Source organism: Octopus sinensis, linkage group LG7 (genome assembly GCF_006345805.1).
Source record: "Octopus sinensis linkage group LG7, ASM634580v1, whole genome shotgun sequence".
Taxonomy (NCBI): domain Eukaryota; kingdom Metazoa; phylum Mollusca; class Cephalopoda; order Octopoda; family Octopodidae; genus Octopus; species Octopus sinensis.
This window is the reverse complement of record NC_043003.1, coordinates 37,485,762-37,505,302: the sequence shown is the minus strand read 5'-3', so window position 1 is coordinate 37,505,302 and position 19,541 is coordinate 37,485,762. Positions and strand designations below refer to the sequence as shown.

Here is a 19,541-nt window from a genome sequence, read left to right as displayed (position 1 = left end):
TTTTTTCCTATTTTTTTCAGACTGGTAATTTGGTTCGCTTGTCACAACAAGAATTAATGGATTGTTCATGGGGTGAGGGCAACAATGGCTGTGATGGAGGCGAAGATTTCCGGGCTTATGATTGGATTATGAAGACAGGTGGCCTGACAAGTGAAGATTCTTATGGAGCTTATCTTGCTATTGTAAATACTTTTAAATATTTTTTTCTTCTCTAACACAAAATGGCATAATGCCAAAATGTATTAAGTGGTTTTAGTATAATTATAATTGATGGGATTTTTAAATTGCATTTTTAGAGATTAATGATTTTAAATTATTTGTAGTGATCAAGATCTTTGGCTGTTTGCTGTGCTTGATAAGACTTGTCAGGCCAAGTGAAATTGTAGTCGTGGACAGTGCTGGTGAAACGTAAAAGGCACCTGTGGCAGTGACACGTAAATGGCACCTGTGGCGGTGACATGTGAAAGGCATTTACTACACTCTTGGAGTGGTTGGTGTTAGAAAGGGCATCCAGCCATAGAAACCAAGCCAAAATCAAACTGGCACCTGGTACAACACTTAACTAAATGTAACTTTCTGAAAGAAGTACAACACCTGAAAGGAAATCATTATACTGGGATTAATTTTAGCTGATTTTTATTTTGTTTAAAATCTATCTTTGCAATTAATTGCAGATTAAAGAAAAATGCAATTATATTTCGTAATCTACAGTGATTGTTAAAAGTGAATTGTTAAAAATAATTACAGCTGACTTCAACTATATGACATACTTACCATATGAATATTGTTGAAAAACCAGAGTCTGTTATGGTTATCTTGGGAAGTATCTCTTTATAGATGTCAGCGTTGTTGCCATGTATCATATGCTTTTGGCAGCACATCGATGACACTGCTACAAAAATTTTCATGATTAAGCATGAGTTCTCACATCAGACAAAGCCATAGCATTACTTCATTCTGACTTTCTCATTGTGTATTTTCTTGGCAGAGATAATGGGGGGTGGTTTGCCATTGATTTCATCAACTGGATGGCTGTTGGCCCACAAGGAGCTCATCTGTCCTTCAACAGTCTTGTTTTCAGTCCTGCTGGGTGCCCAGACACCCTTTCTCACAAGAGTAGCAAGCTACTCAAGTTGGGGAGCCGGTTTAGTTACCAACCACTTCATCATGATAGAACAGATAGTACTGTTTATATGGTATACCTGTAGCAGGTCTCATGAACTTGTGATGAGATCCCTGGCTTGACTGATTTTATTTTTTATAGTCGCTGTGCATTAAAATATACAAGGGTATTAGCGTTAGGAAGGGCATCCAGCTGTAGAAACACTGCCAGATCAGACTGGAGCCTGGTGCAGCCTCCTGGCTTCCCAGACCCTGGTTGAACCGTCCAACCCATGCTAGCATGGAAAACAGACGTTAAATGATGATGATGGTGATACTGCAGAGTTAGTTGAAATGAAACAGTCACAAAGGTGACATGCAAATTTTGATATTTTTGTTGCTTGTCAGTGTCATGCACTTGAGATGAAAGTGACTCGAGTGTGTGACATTGCCAAGTCACAACTACACAGTATGTCTATAAAGGGATATTTCCTGAGACCACCCCTGCAACCTTTGACTTTTGAATAATATACTTATACTAAGTATGTCATGTAGATGTTTTAATCTAGAACTGTTTTTATTACATAATTTGAATTATAATTTTTTAAAACAAAAATATAACATTAAAAAACAAGAAAAAAAAACTAAAGTTAACCATTTACAATGGGTGGTGCTTATTTTGAAATTCCGCTTTTTTTAAAAAACATTTTACTAGAGTTCTATAAGTCCTATTTTATAAAAATAAATAGGTTTAGCAGTATGAAAATTCCCTTGAAATACGTCCTTGTTGGTGTCATGATCTCGAACCCTCTGAACATTTAATCTTTGCATAATGATTAACAAAACAAACATACTCGGGTGGTTACTCATTGCCAACAAGTTTTATTGCTTTGATAACTGCTATGGAAGCAGAGATTCTTAGTGACTACTATTGACAAAAGAATCATAGCACAGTACCTGGCTAACAAGTAGACTGTCTTTGACCCAATTAACTTTGACATCTATTGTACCAGTCAGAAGCCACTCAACCAGACCTTGATGTGTATGTGTATTTATTATAGTGTGAATAGTGTCTGAACACATGGGCATTCTCTTTTAATATATATTTTTAAAGCCAACTTCAGTCAAAATGTCTTTATCTTCCTCTCCTTTTCTCAGACACTATCGTTTATATTCCTTTAAACTTTATCAAACCTAGCTCATTTGCACTATTAAATTGGGCATTTTGCTCTCATGAGATAAGCTTGTACTAGTATATATAAGGAGAGTTTACGAAAAAAACAAAGATAGGTGGTGTACAAAACAAACAGATGTATTAGTATAACACTCAGGAATAGAAAAAGTCTTTTACGTTTCGAGCCTATGCTCTTCTACAGAAAGAGACACAGAAAAAACAAGGAGAGAAAAAAATGTGTGTAGTGGCTAATTGCTCTTTGTTCACATTTATTAAATTCTGTCTCTCTGTGGGATTTTATGTCTCTTTCCCTCAGAAAAAAATTAAATTAGGTATCCTCATCACCATTCTCCATATTCCAAGAATGAAAATTCCTAATTCTAATAGTTCTTTTAGTACTTTTGTGCTGCATCATGCTATATGTTACATACTCTTGTAATGCATGTAATTTAATTTCTAAAGACTGTTATAGATGCACTATTATAAAAAATACGATCAGGGAGCTTTTCGGTTTGGCTCCCAATTTTCAATCTCTTCAATTCCTGCTTGAATTGATTTCATTTTCAGTGAAATGATATGGTTTTATATACTAATCCCTGCTTTGAAATTAAATTTTGCAATAAATTATTAAGCAAAAAGTTATTAGTGTTTAAGGTTTGAAAATTTTGGGTAATTTTAGGCAATCGTAAGCCAGACACATGCCTGTTTCTATAATAAGCCAAATACAAAAGCTCTTTTGTCTGTGAGATAATACATATTGACAAATATATTCTACACAAAAGCATGTGCATTGATGCTGTGTTCTGCTGCTTGTACCCATCTGTTGGTAAAGAGATGTGCTAAAAACAACAGCCAAATAGGCCTTAAACTGCACACCTTCCAATTTAATTTTGCTTTTGCATAATCGCATGAATTCCTGAGTATAGATACAAATTTGCAAAAATTTTCTGAAAATTCTAAAACATAGAAAAATTATAAGGAGTTATATAGTACAAGTTGATTTATTTCGTTTCATATTAAAACATGTCATGCACAAAATGACAGCTTTCAAGTCCTGTTTTCTCAAACTTTAAACCTCTATAACTATTAAAAAAATTTTTTTTCCTGGAAAAAGTGAAATATCTCCTGAGATTCATCTACATTAATGTACTAAATTTACAAATTTTCAATAAACTCTGAATTTTTGAAAATTGGCAACCCAACTGGAAAGATCTACGATCAGAAATACATAATTGTGTATCCTGTTGTGGATTCCAATCCTTTAATCTGAAACCTAAAAGTTCAACCTGCCTTCTTAAGTAAACTCAAACTGCGAATGACGTCACCACACACTGAGAGCATCTTTATTTAGCTTTCTATTAATTAGTATGTAATTGTAAGACGGCTAGCTGGCAGACACGTTAGCACCTCCAGGCAGAATGATTAGCTGCATTTCTTTTGATTTGACATTCTGAGTTCAAATTCTGCAGAGGTTGACTATCTCTCATCCTTTGGGGTTCGATAAATTAAGTACCGGTTGATCATTGGTGTCAACGTAATCGTCTAACTCCTTCCCTTAAAAAAATAAGTAGTAGCCATGGACAAAATTTGAAAGAATTAATTAGTACGTATTTTTTTTATCCTGTGATTATACTAAATATAGAAAAATATAATTAACATAGCATGGAAAGAATTTTCAGGGAGATAAATCTGTATGCTTTAAAAAGTAATTTAGCAGTTAATTCCCTTCAGTTACTTATACGTTTTCCCCCCACTTCATTTCATCGTCCGTTTGAATTATTTAGTCACTTGACTGTATCCTACAACATTTATACTAGTGCAATAACAACATGCAACTTAATATAAGTATTGTGTCTCAAATTCAGAGAAACAATTGTCCTCAGAAATTTAGTAAATTCAAAGTACAAGAGGCGGCGAGGTTACAAGAACCACGTCAAAATACATAATACATTTATGTTTATATCTACTTATAAAGGCTGTACTCCAGCTTTCGGATCTTTTCGGTTTGAACGGCAGTTTTTTCTAGCGGTGTCATATGAAATTGTCACCCATAATTATGACCCTAGTATCGATCTATTGCATTTCAATCTGTTTTAGGGTTAGTTAGTGTTGGTTAGGGGTGGGGGAAGGGTATCTTTTTTTCTTCACAAATGTAAATAAACCCAATATGTTTCTTAAACGAGGGACATATTCATACGGCACAGAATGTTTTCACCTCAATATACGTCATTGATTGGTTGAAATTGGAGAAATTGAAGAAAAACAACAACAAATATCTTACAAGCTATAGAATTTTCTCAATAAAGCCAAGAGAAAAAGATGTTTTATAAATACATTCTACCAATATACTAAGTTTAAAAGTGTTTAGTTACGTGGAAATTATAAAAAAAAAACTGCCGTTCAAACCGGAAAGATCCCAGCTTTCCTTTACCATGATGACTTTACCATTTTGATTAAAAAAATTTTTCTGCTTGAATTATTTCAGGATGGCAAATGTCATTACAATTCAACGAAACCTGTTCTCAATTTGAAAGGATATGTAAATGTCACTTCAGGAAGTGAAGATGCACTGAAAGCTGCTATTTTCAAATTTGGTCCAGTATCTGTTGCTATTGATGCAGCACACAAGTCCCTCTCTTTTTATGCTAATGGTGTATACTACGAGGAGAAATGTGGTAAGTAAACAATTTAATTTTTGTTGTCACAGATGTAGCTGTGTGATGAGAAATTTGCTTCCTAACAACATGGTTCTATGTTCACTCCCACCACATGGCACCTTGGGTTAACTCTGGATGAACCAAAGCATTGTGAGTGTGTATTTTTCTGCCCACCCGAAACATACATAAACCTTAGTGGGATATATTATGTAAAATGTCTCAACAAGGAATTGAACCTGTGCTGTAGACTGTTGGCAGGGTACTTTGAGCTCAAATTGCTCCATTTCATTTCTTTGGTTGACTGATTGGGAAGAACACTTCCTCTCTATTAACGAAAATCAAAAAGAAACCCATCACTTGTGTGTGTGTGTGTATATATATATATATATATATATATATATATTAGTGTATGAATGTTTGTTTCTTCTTACCTTAACACTGTATGATTGCTGTAAAGAGTATCACAGTTAGACATAGAACATGTCTGGCCATGAGGAAATATTATCTTGTTTGGAAATAAATAAGGGTTGGTCTCTGGAAGGGCATCTGGCGATAGAAAATATGGTTCAATGGACTGATCTATGCAAGCATGAAAAAATAGATATTAAAATGATTATGAAGTCCTTTTTCTATCTTTGCTGATGTATGGTGGTAAACAGTCACCTAATTTGTTTGTTTTTATTTAAGTCTTGCCAAAATGCTTACAACACAGTTGACTTCACTAAAGGTATACATGGGCCAGGTGGTGTTAACTTCAAGAACAGGCATGAAAAGCTTTGACTGAACTGAGTTTATGGTAGGAACTACTTGCCCTCGGTGTTTACACAGCAGGATTGAACTTGCAACTATGTAGTTGTGGAGTGAAATTCTTTACCGCACAGCTATATCTCTACCCCAGGGCAGAGAGAATTTCACTATCATCAAAGATAGTGAAGAGTTTTTTTGCATACAAACTCCTCATCTTGTAAACCAAAGATGTGGATTTTTTCTGCCTGCCTGAAGCATACATAAACCTTATGTGAAATGTTTCGATAGGAAATTGAACCTGTGCTGTAGACTCTGCTGGCAGGGTATTTTGAGCTTAAATTGCTCCATTGCATTTGTTTGGTTGACCGATTAAGAACACTCACTCTCTATTTCTTCAGCTCTCTCAGGAACAGTTATGAAGCCCTTCTAGGAAATGTTATTTGTAACATATCTGGGAGGTAATTTTCCACACTGGAATTAGATATTGGTTTTATACATTCTCTGGATTTGTTATGATTGGGGAAAGTAAATTAACTCCTTGTGAATAAGAGGATGGTTAAACTAACAAATATTTATAAATCCAATTTTGATATGCAATTGTAATTCAACATTTGGATCTTTTCGGTTTGAACGGCACTTTTTTCTAGCGGTGTCATATGAAATTATGACCCTAGTATCGATCTATTGCATTTCAATCTGTTTTAGGGTTAGGGTTAGTTAGGGGTGGGGGGAAGGGTATCTTTTTTTCTTCAGAAATGTAAATAAACCAAATCTATTTCTTAAACGAGGGACATATTCATACGGCACAGAATGTTTCCACCTCAATAGACGTCATTGATTGGTTGAAATAGCAGAAATTGAAGAAAAAACAACAACAAATATCTTACAAGCTATAGAATTTTCTCAATAAAGCCAAGAGAAAAAGATGTTTTATAAACACATTCTACCAGTATACGAAGTTTAAAAGTGTTTAGTTACGTGGAAATTATTTTAAAAAACTGCCGGTCAAACCGAAAAGATCCCAACATTTATGTCTATAATATCTTTTTGGTAGGTATGAATGTCACAGTTTTCGCGTTTTCTGTTATTTTTTCTTGTTGTTGATATTTCCTTTTATATTAAGTTCTAAGGGCTTGTTAAATCGGTAGAAGCAGTAGAGTGTTAAACAAAATAGTGCTTTGTAGCATCTAGTCACGTTCCTTAAGTTCCGAGTTCGAACCTTACCTTTACTGACTTTGCCTTTCATTTTTCTATAAAGCGCTTGTCATCGAAATAATTGAATATACGCTTCCCCATCGTAATTTGTGGATTCCTACCAAATGTTAGAAATCAATATTTTGAGAAGTTCACATACCATTGGATGTAACGATGACTTATTTCAGCGATCCTATAGGGATAAAAGTAAAGAATAGATATAAGATCTAAACTCGGATCGTTGGAAGAGAAAACCGACTATCTCAAAAATAGCTTTGGCAGTTTACTAAATACTAGCAAAATAATCCAAGGGAGGTAACTATTGTGTAATTTACGTTCTAGATATTTAACTCCCTTGTCGTACTATTCTCAAAATTTAATAGTGTTTCTCCGTGCGTGTATGCGTGTGTACACATTGTGACAGAAGTTTGAAAATGAAGAACTCTGCTTGCATGATGGTAACATTTGTTTACAATTTGTAACTAGCAGTATCGCCCGGCGTTGCTCGGGTTTGTTTCGGCCCTTTAGAATTTGAATTTTTGAAAAGTAAAAATTTTGCATTATGTAGCTTGTTATTCTCTTTAAGTGAACATTTTCCTGGTTGAAATACACCAAAAAATGGCGACACAGCAGTCAAAAAATCGTAAAAAGTAGGGATTTTCATAGAAAAAAAAGCACCTTTTGATGTAAATAATTTTTGGTGTTTACATGGTCTGATTTGAATTTTTTCTTCTATGGAAGGAAGAGCAAGCCTTCTTTCATACTCTCAATTTTGGTCAACTTGTGCTGCAGGGTCTCGGAGGAGATAGTGTTAGTTGAAGGCTACCAAACCTGCCATACACAGACAACTTCAGCTTTATATATATTGAGATGTAACACACACACACAGTTTCTGTCTACCAAATCTACTCATGAGACTTTGGTCATATACTGTGCACTTATTCTATAAAACGGGATAGTGATGTTTATCATCATCATCATCAGTTAGTTTCCATTAACAATGCTGGCATGGGTTGGATGGTTTGACCAGAGCTGGCAAGCAGGAGAGCTGCACCATGCTCAGTCTGATTTGGCATGGTTTCTATTGCTGGATATCCTTCTGAACGCCAACCATTTTACAGAGTGTGCTGGGTATTTTTATGTGGCCAGGGAGTGTAGCCTCAACACTTCTGCTGTGGAGTACAGAACTTCTTGAGTACAGTAGGGTGCCAAGCATCTTGGTGCTTTGTCATCTCGTGTGAAAGGTTCAGTGTCCTAAGGTTGTCCATCAGTACTTTGTCCCATGTCTTCCTGGGTCTCCCTCTTCTGCTTTCTCCATCTACTTTCAGTACTTCATCCCATGTATTCTTGGGTTCCCTATTCCATGTTTCCAATCTACCCTCCGTTCTTCATCCCATGTATTCTTGGGGTTCCCTATTCCATGTTTTCAATCTACCTTCTGTGCTTCATCCCATGTATTCTTGGGGTTCCCTATTCCATGTTTTCAATCTACCTTCCGTGCTTCATCCCATGTATTCTTGGGGTTCCCTATTCCATGTTTTCAATCTACCTTCCGTGCTTCATCCCATGTATTCTTGGGGTTCCCTATTCCATGTTTTCAATCTACCTTCCGTACTTCATCCCATGTATTCTTGGGGTTCCCTATTCCATGTTTTCAATCTACCTTCCATACTTCATCCCATGTCTTCCTGGGTTTCCCTCTACCATATGTTCCATCTACTTCGAGAGATCAGCACTTCTTTATGCAACTGTTGGCATCCATTCGCATCACATGACCAAACCAATATTTCATTTTTATTTATTTCAGGAAGTGGACCAGATTCACTCGACCATGCTGTTCTTGCTGTAGGATATGGTGAATTAAATGGAGAACCTTACTGGCTTGTAAAGAACTCATGGTCAACTTATTGGGGCAACAATGGTTATGTTTTGATGTCACGTAAAAATAACAACTGTGGTGTCACAACCTCGCCAACATATGTTATAATTGAGTGATCTAAGCAATAATTCTTAAAATTCCAATAAAATATTTGTAAATATATTTTTTTAGATGACATTTCTAATAAACTATAAACATTGATTTTGTTAATTGCTCTGTTTGTTTACTTTTTTCTTTTTATATTTTCAAAACAATGTCTTTCTATGCTGATAACATATTTGCCTTTATGTCTTCCATGATTTTTCCACATTTCAAATTTTTGCCTCAAGGACAGCTTGGGAGTTGGTGGGGATGTCATAATCGACCCCAGTGTTCAACTGGTACTTATTTTATTGACCTCTGAAAGGATGAAAGTCGACCATGGCGGAATTTGAACTCAGAACATAGCGATGGGCGAAATACCTATTTCTTTACTACCCACAAGGGGCTAAACACAGAGAGGACAGACGGATTAAGTCGATTATATCGACCCCAGTGCGTAACTGGTACTTAATTTATCGACCCCGAAAGGATGAAAGGCAAAGTCGATCTCGGTGGAATTTGAACTCAGAACGTAACAGCAGACGAAATACCGCTAAGCATTTCACCCAGGATGCTAATGATTCTGCCAGGTCGTCACCTTACTTAAGGCAAAGTTGACCTCGGCGGAATTTGAACTCAGAACGTAATGGCTGAGGAAATACCTATTTCTTTACTACCCACAAGGGGCTAAACACAGAGGAGACAAACAAGGACAGACAGACAGACAGATTAAGTTGATTATATCGACCCCAGTGCGTAACTGGTACTTAATTTATCGACCCCGAAAGGATGAAAGACCTTGGCGGAATTTGAACTCAGAACATAGTGATGGGCGAAATACCACTAAGCATTTCATCCAGCCTGCTAACAGTTCTGCCAGATCACTGCCCTTAAAAGATAGACAAATAGATGAGAAAGTTAGCTATGCAGTTATATAGGTTTGAAGCATTTTCCACTAAGATAATTAGTATCTTAGCTTGGCAAAGTTACCATACAGCCAAACTTCCATACCCATGATTTGTCCATATTAATCTTATGTAGGTATTGTTCCACTGATTTTGAAGGCTTTTTTTTCTTATCCTTTATCTTTTACTTGTTTGTCATTAGACTATGGCCATGCTGGGGCACAGCCCCGAGGGATTTTAGTTGAACTAATTGACCCCAGTATTTATTTTATTTTTAAGCTTGGTAATTATTCTAGTGATATCTTTTTTTGCTGAGCCTCTAAGTTACAGAGATATAAAAACACCAACACCAGTTGTCAAGCGGTGGTCAGATGCACACGCGCACACACACACACACACTCAAGACGGGCTTCTTTCAGTTTTCATCTCTCAAATCCACTTGCAAGGCTTTGGTCAGTCTGAGACTATAGTAGAAGACACTTGCCCGAGGTGCCACTCTGTGGGACTGAACCCAGAACCATGTCGTTGGGAAGCAAACTTCTACCACACAACCACACCTGTGCTTATGTCTGTGTTTCAATCATACATTGATACCCACTCTGTGACACATCTGGACCACTTGCTGTTTGGTCCAGAACTTGGGCCTATGACAAGTATCACAACTTCAGCTCAGAGTTGATGTGGGAGAAGTGATGAACAAGGGGTAACTTCCCCTTAGTCACCAATTTCCCAAACTCCTGAACTCTTGAGCTGGAGCCCTGCCAATAGAGGTAGCTTAACGTTTTACTCAGGACGCTATGGAAATCTACTTGTGGCAAAAGACCGAGAAGGCATCACTTCACAATACCATGCTCTCACTGGAAATTGGGGTAAAATTAAATAAATGTGCCTGCAGCTATGTACGATTATGCTTACTGGTGGTCACTTTTTGGGATAGGAACATCTTAAGTTCATAGTAGACAAAGAGGAAATATATTAAGCATGAAGTTCAAAGTTTATTCCTGGATATTGTGTTGTAGCTACTTTTGGACAAGATATATAACAAAACGGAAATGCTTGGAGTTGTTCCTAAAGTCAAAGTTAAAGGTCAATCACTCTCCATTGTGTTCCATATTTCCCTATTTTAATAAACTTTTATCAATTAAAATTTCAAGTTTATCCCCTCTGTCTTTTCTGATCAGAATTACTCATTTAGATAATACTTGTTCTCATTTGTAGGACTTAATCTAAATAATTCAAAATATCTTGGCTTACAAACATTAACTTTTTGCAGAATTAAATTTTATGGCCATTCTCATAATGATGTTAATTATCCATAAAAAAAAAAAAAGAAACCTGATATTTTATACTTCTGCAATACTTTTTCAGTTATCTCCTGTAGATAGGGTTTTCATGTCCATTATTGGAGCCTTGCTCTGTAAAGGGATGATATATGATGAAATATGTGAAAAAAATTAAAATCTGAAAACGAGAAAATAGTTTCTGTAAATAGTGCAAATGAGGATGTGCTGACTTCTCGCTATATAAGACGTTTTTCTGAAAGCTATGGAGTAAAACCACTTTCTGCTGTTAAAGGTAAAATCTTGAATAGATATACCTGCTTTCCGCATTCAAAGGGTTAAGTATGTTAACAATTTTAATATATAACTACTTGCTTAGCATGCGAGTAGTATTAAAGTCAATGTTAATATATTTAATGCAAAAATTATTAACGGTCTAATTAAAAAAATTTGTGTGGCGAGGAAAAAAGATAGCATTTAACTTAATAGCCAATAGTACGTTAATCATTCTGAAAAGTAAGGGAGACAACTTGATGATTTTAGTCTTCGACTTCAGTGGTTTTACGTTCGTTTTTTTTTTTTAATGCGAGAATGTGATCGACTTGGAGAGGGTGTTGTGTGACAGTCGGGTGCAATTGCTGCCACTAATCCATACCTGTTTTCAAGGGGTTTCTTATTTCACAAGTCTTTGAATGCGGGCGATTTGTTGACTGGGGAAATGACAACAATGCCGTGTTACCGCTTGTAACTTAGCGTTTTATGAGAAGTGCAAATATAAACAAACGTGTGTGTGTGTGTGTGTGTGTGTGTGTCTGATTGTAATCTCTTGTAGTTCGAGAAGGACGGTTCTGCAATTTCTTGCTGAAGAAGCTGTACAAATGAATTATTTATGATGTTCAAATGTTTATGCTGTACATTATTAACTCGCTCCCTTCATCAAATTGACGTTGCCTGAAAAGGTGTCGAAGTGGTCATAGAGCAACGTGGGATGAAGTGTTTTGCTAACGAGCAGAACGCACCACTCGGACCAGGAATCGAAGGGATCGTAAGTGTAACACCCATGGGCCCTCGACACACACGTTCTCTCTTTCTCTCTCTCTCTCGCACATACACACACACACGTATGAGCTCTAGTCTTTGAGACCAGTAACTCCCTATATGAAATGATTGGACCGTGACGATCCGTTCAACCCATACCTATTTCTTTACTACCCACAAGGGGCTAAGCACAGAGGGGACAAACAAGGACAGACAAACGGATTAAGTCGATTATATCGACCCCAGTGCGTAACTGGTACTTATTTAATCGACCCCGAAAGGATGAAAGGCAAAGTCGACCTCGGCGGAATTTGAACTCAGAACGCGGCGGCGGACGAAATACCACTAAGCATTTCGCTCGGCGTGCTAACGTTTTTGCCAGCTGCCAGTTCAACCCATACCAGCATGGGAAGCGGATGTCAAAGAATGACTACAATTAATGATATTGGGTTGTAAGATAAACTCGTTTGTCCCCCGCCACCATTTATTTTAATCATTTCCAGTGCTGTTTGAATAAAAACGAAAAATATTTTTATGATGGAGTTTTGTTTCGTTTTTGTTGCGCTATTCTTTCACCACAACTTTTGTCTATCGTTTTTGAAATTTGAATAAATTTTTACCTCTTTTCAAATATGACAGAGTGCCAAGTAGAACTCCCCCTTCTGAAACCCCACCCCACCCAAAACGAACGAAGTTATCTGATTACACAATTTTGATTTATTGGGCTCTCTTACATTAAAAAAAAACCCCACTATTTTTAACCAAGGCTCTTTAAATTTTGGGGCCCCTAGTTTTAATGGGCCCCTTTTCATTATCTTCAAATTTGAATTAGCTCTTGCCTTTTAAGAAGTACTTCGAGCATATATTTTCTCCAGATATAAGAGGGGTAGACAACAGCAATGCATTAGCCAAAGAAAAGAATAAGGCAATATCAAATATGTCAGGAACAATGTAACTGCTGACAACTGTTATAGTTATGGAGTATGCAAAAACCTCTTTTTGGAAAACTAAATTATTCACAATATTATATTTGGTTGAAATTTGAAGTTGCATTGTTCACGTGTTTTCTAAAAGAATTTGGTCTACTTATGAAAAGTAAAGACAAAAAAATGTAAGGCAGAAATTGAATGTTATTTATTAAAACAAGGAAATCAATAATTCCACGTTAGTTTCAAGAAAAATTCATTAATATCAGCATAGGTTCGATTTCTTTTAAAATCACTCATATTACTGCGATTTGATACAGAATGCAGATTCCAGTTACAAAGAGGTAACCGGTGCGGAATGATATAAATCCGTGTTGACCTCCCTTCAGACAAGCTGTTACGTTTCGAAATATCGGGCGAATTTCACTGGATAAAGAAGTTTGGTCTTTGATTCGGTGATGGCTGTTGGACTTTTGAACCGTATTCTTCAGACATTCAGCGGGAAGAGTGACAGGTCCCAAATCAGATAAAATTCTGGAGCTGATTCCTGTCCAAAATGTCGTCACATTTTTCACAAATGTTGCCCTGTAGAAGGAATAGTTATATATATATATATATATATATATATATATACACATATATATGAGAGTCTACTAGAGTAGATGCAAGCGCTAATATACGATTTATAAAAAAATTTGACATATTAATAAAAATCTGTAAATATAAAACCATCCAGATTTCTGAGTACCTTATTTCTTCTAATATATAATACCTGTACATCACCTGTGGAGGCGCAATGGCCCAGTGGTTAGGGCAGCGGACTCGCGGTCATAGGAGCGCGGTTTCGATTCCCAGACCGGGCGTTGTGAGTGTTTATTGAGCGAAAACACATAAAGCTCCACGAGGCTCCGGCAGGGGATGGTGGTGATCCCTGCTGTACTCTTTCACCACAACTTTCTCTCACTCTTACTTCCTGTTTCTGTTGTACCTGTATTTCAAAGGGCCGGCCTTGTCACTCTCTGTGTCACGCTGAATACCGTGAGAACTACGTTTAGGGTACACGTGTCTGTGGAGTGCTCAGCCACTTACACGTTAATTTCACGAGCAGGCTGTTCCGTTGATTCGGATCAACCGGAACCCTCGTCGACGTAACCGACGGAGTGCTTCCTCCTCCTTGTACATCACCTCCAAACCTAATATATATATATATATATATATATATATTATATATATATATATATATATATATATATATATATACAAGGAGGAGGAAGCACTCCGTCGGTTACGACGACGAGGGTTCCGGTTGATCCGAATCAACGGAACAGCCTGCTCGTGAAATTAACGTGTAAGTGGCTGAGCACTCCACAGACACGTGTACCCTAAACGTAGTTCTCACGATATTCAGCGTGAATATATATATATATATATATATATATATATATATATATATATATGTAATGTTATTACCAGTTCAAATATACTTGTGACACGTTCAAACTCGTGTGTGTACAAACACACGTATACATACATACAAACATACATGCATTCATATATATATGTACATATATGTATATATCTATACACATATGTGTGTGTATAGATATATATGCATTAAAGTTCATCTATCTCTCTGACTCACCTTTCTTTCTCTCTCTCACACACACGTACGTGTATATCTATATATAATGTACGCATATTCATATATTGAAGAATCTGCCAGACTTTTCAATAGCAACCGTCCTACCTGCGCTCTTATACGTGAGTGAGACGTGGGCTACCACGAAGAGGATAGAATATCGATTGGCTATGACACAAAGAACCGTGGAAAGGTCCATGCTAAGAATATCATTATTATGAGAGCATATTCAAAATGATATAATTCGAGAAGGGAGCAGAGTGAATAATGTGATCGCAGAGTAGCGAAAGCACAAATTCCACTGGGCCGAACATGTGGCAGCAGCGTTCACAGACAATAGGTGGACCCGCCCAGTTGCCGAGTGGTATCCAAGAGATGGGAACAGGCTATTTAGAAGGCATCTGCGGCAATGGGAAGAAGATTTAATCGAGCATTTTGGGTCAAGATGGATAAGAACGGAGCAATCGAGACAAATTGGAAGTGCATTGTGACCAGCGGTATATAACATGTATGTATGTATGTATGTATGTGTGCGTGTGTGCATGCGCGTGTTTGTATGAGTGAATGTACATCTATTTATATAGATGTGTGTGTAGATGTACATACATTTATTTAGAGATGTGTGTATGTGTATGTACGCACACACACACACACCACACACACACACACACATATATTACAAAAATGTACTTGCATAGCAAGTGACCTGATCTGAGATCGTGTGCTGGAACGAAAACAATTGCAGCGTGGAAGGTGTTTATAAGCCATTTAAGAAACACAGAAAAACCGTTAGATTCATTTCAACATTTAAATTTAATTAATTTGCCAGAGATGCTGCACGAAGTTTTGTCAGTGAACAGGTCGCGGTCTCAAAGTGACGAAAATATTTTGGAAAATTAAATTTAAATGTTGAAGTGAATCTAATGGTTTTTGTGTGTTTCTTAAATTACTTATAAACACCTTCCATGCTGCAATTGTTATATATATATATATGTGTGTGTGTGTGTGTGTGTGTGTGTGTGTGTGTGTGTATGCACACGTACACCATACACATATATGTAGGCGCGTGGCCTAGTGACTAAGGTGTTGTGCTCACAATCGCTAGGTCGTAGTTTCGATTTCTGGACCGAATAGCACGTTGTGTTATAGAGCAAAACACTTCATTTCACGTTGCTCCAATCCATTCAGCTATAAATGGGTAACACTGCGACGGACTATAAGCCCTTCGATGAGGAGGAATGTGGGTTACATCATTCGTAAGCTAAAAGGATGCAAAGTACTTGAGACTTTTCGATCTGGTCCCCCATCCACAAAAAAAGTCAAAGCTAAGAGCATTTGATTTTTTGTAAGAAAGCTAGCGAATGTGTACGATAACAAAGACAAAAAAGGGAGAACATAGTACACAATTACAAATACAAACAACAAGAATATAACAACAGATGTCTTTCGATTGAGGGCGAATCAAATTGAGCTGGCGCGTATAAAGTGAAAGCCTTAAGGCAGGAACATAGGAGATGGACATAAGAGGTGTTGGCAGTCGGCACTCAGGCCAAGCAAGAAAGATCACGGCTGGCCGAACACCGATCACGTGGAAGGAGGAGAGAGTGGTAGGGGCAGCGGGATTGAAGGATTAGAAAAAAATCAAAGAGGCAAAGGGAAAGGTATAGGGGAGATAAACGAGGAGGAAAAGTGGGAGCTAAAGAAAGAGAAGGCCAAGAAATGTGAGAGAGAGGGAGCGAGAAAAAGAAAAGAGGAAGAAAGTATGAAGGGGACTAAAAGACAGTTAAAGAATCGAGCAAAATTAGATACATACTTACTATAAAGTGAGCATAAGTGTATGTATGCCACTATATGTATATATATATATATATATATATATATATATATATATATATATATATATATATATATATATATATATATATATATATTATACATAATTTTTTATACATACATACATACATATATATATATATATATATAATAAATATTAGGGAATATATCCAAATTTACAGGGAAAAAAATCAGATTTAGGATTAAATCCAATTTTATAGTAAAATATTATAAAATATTATTTGAGACAAAACCACTATTTTGCAAAACAAACAAGGAAAGACTTAATCAATACATAAAATTTAATAAATAGTCAAAAAAACCGCCACTACAATCGTTTCTTGTCTTGATCGACAATCTTCAGGTGGACTTCCAATCTAAAAAATCAAAATTTTAAAATATAAAAATAATACTTTTAAATAATTAAAGTATAAATGAAAAAATATAAGTATATATCCATATATAACCTATATATAATCCATATCAAAATATAGACTAATTACCACAATTCCCTAAAAAAACCATGATAAAAAAAACTCTTAAAAACATATAACGATAAAATCTCCCTTTGCTAAACTCTATAACAAACCTATAAAGTAAACCCCCTAACCTAAACATTCACACACAATACACACACGTAAACCACAGACTCACGACTTATACACATACCTATACTAACTTATAAACCTCAATATACACCAAAACCCACTCCCTCCCCACACAGAACAAATTAACACATACATCCCAAAACCTAAATAACAAACCCATATACACATTCACACACAAAACACACACTCACACGCAAAACACTCACACACAAAAGATACATATACTCCCTCACATATACGCCTATACATACTCACTAAACTCGACATATACAACAATACTTACACACCCACAAAAAACATTATATACATTTATGAGCTTTAACTCACCTTAGCATCTCTAACAAACAACTTGCAGTAACCCAATCCCATTCTCTATGCCTACCTCACTACTACACTATTCCATTCACATTCCAAGCAACGCTAGTCCACCACCCGGTTATTCACGTGGCAAAACGAACACCACTCAAAAATTATGAATGAAACAATGTAAAAAAATAACCAACACCTAAAATAGACAAAATACCACGAATTACCTAAAAAAAAAAAACCATGATAAACCAAAACTCATAAAAGCATATAACGATAAAATCTCCCTTTGCTAAACCCTATAACAAACTTATATAGCAATCCCCCTAACCTAAACATTCACACACAAAAAACCCACACGTAAACCACAGACCCAAGACTTATACACAAACCTATACTAACTTATAAACCTCAATATACACCAAAAACCACTCCTCCCTCCCCACAGACAAATTACACATACATCCCAAATCCTAAATAACAAACCCAAATACACATTCACACACAACACACACACACGCAAAACACACACACACAACAGATACATATGCTCCCTCACATATACGCATATACATACTCACTAAAACTCGATATATACAACAATATTTACACCCACACTCATACAGATAAATAAATTAATTATACAATTAAAAACTCACAACCAATCTCATATACATAAACACTCTTATGAAAACAACAATAAATACATCGTAATTAACCAGAATATCAAAAATAACATTATGACATAAGGATAAATCAAATACATACTTACAATTCAGTTACAAATTATGAAGTGAAATTAGATTTTAGCCGTTAAAAAACCAAACAAAATTACGTTACCATGGAAATAACTAATGTAAAAAAAGAATACGCGCCATAGAAAGTAAACGTCATTCATAGTATGAATGGAGAAATATAATAAATGGAACTAAAAACTATTTCCACGTAGCAAACCAACGCTACTTAAAAAAATTTATTTATTATGAATGGATTCTTTAAAAACTATCATGAAAAATCAATTATATACATTTATGAGCTTTAGCTCACCCTAGCAACTCTAACAAACAACTTACAGTAACCCATACTCAATGCCTACCTCATTACCACCCTAATCCATTCACAATTCCAAGCAACACTAGTCCACCACCCGGTTACAATTCCCAACTCTACCCATTCATTCACAATTTCAACGACGTTCCCTTCAACAACTCTACATATAAGCCTCAACATATACACCGGAGATACACTTACACATCCGTGCGGATGGGTGAGAGTATACATTAAGTGTAGTGATGGGGCTCCCATTTCTAAACACATTGTACCTGTGTGGTAGTCTCCATGTGTATATTCACGCACGGGTATAAATACAGGGGGTACACGCTCACTTCATTTACGTGTACCCCTCACATGTACATATGCATACTATTTTGGCTCGATATATGCAACAATGTAATCGCGCCCGTATGTGTGAGCATTCACTGGTTGTGCAATTCACCCATCTGGGTGTGATTGTGTGTAAACTTATCACTGTGGAGGTCGAGCTTGATACGTATATATTAGTGTGTATTAGGGGTTGTACGTACTAATTATGTTCATGTGCTTCACGCACTTGCGTCCATGTATGGAAGAATATATGGGATTACTATGTAGGTGTAAATAGGGTATGGGGGAGTTTTGTCATTGTATGGTGTGGGTTTCATTTGTGATGGTGGTTAGTTGGTGATTATTAGTATGTTCTGTATATTAGGGCTAGTATGTATTATTCAAGTGTGTATAATTGTATACATATAATTGGTGTGAATGGGATTACTCCCATTTTTTTTTTTTTTATTTTTTTTTATTTTTTTTTATTTTTAGGGTGTATGTGTTTATTTATCCATGTGGGGCTGGAGTGGCCGTTAGGTGCATATGCTGAGGCTCACATGCAAACCCAAGTACAACGAATGAAGTGGGCACTTATAATTGTTATGGGTGTGTACTTTATTATAAAAGACAATACCCAAATAAAATCTGTCAATTCAACATACAAATAAAAAAAAAAAAAAAGGGATCTTAAACATTCACACATACATACAAAACTCAATAAAAACACCACTAAATAACACCCAAAACATATAAATATATCCTCAAAATACATATAACAAATGCAAAATAAAAATACATAATAAAATAA

At 36.1% G+C, this 19,541-nt stretch overlaps 2 protein-coding genes across 3 annotated transcripts in view; one reads left to right on the top strand and one right to left on the bottom strand.

Moving 5' to 3' along the window:
- The window catches only part of LOC115214061 (digestive cysteine proteinase 1), a 32,377-nt gene extending 23,415 nt beyond the window's left edge, over positions 1-8,962 (top strand). The window contains exons 8-10 of the mRNA XM_029783103.2: positions 21-182; positions 4,761-4,950; positions 8,681-8,962. Of these exons, the coding sequence (XP_029638963.1) occupies positions 21-182; positions 4,761-4,950; positions 8,681-8,868 (540 nt within the window). The 3' untranslated portion in view covers positions 8,869-8,962. The remainder of the gene's footprint in view (positions 1-20; positions 183-4,760; positions 4,951-8,680) is intronic.
- Positions 8,963-13,175: 4,213 nt separating this feature from the next.
- The window catches only part of LOC115214385 (putative defense protein 3), a 29,811-nt gene continuing 23,445 nt past the window's right edge, over positions 13,176-19,541 (bottom strand). For both annotated transcript variants that reach the window (XM_036504386.1, XM_036504387.1), the window contains exon 6: positions 13,176-13,567. In XM_036504386.1, the coding sequence (XP_036360279.1) occupies positions 13,279-13,567 (289 nt within the window). In that variant the 3' untranslated portion in view covers positions 13,176-13,278. The remainder of the gene's footprint in view (positions 13,568-19,541) is intronic.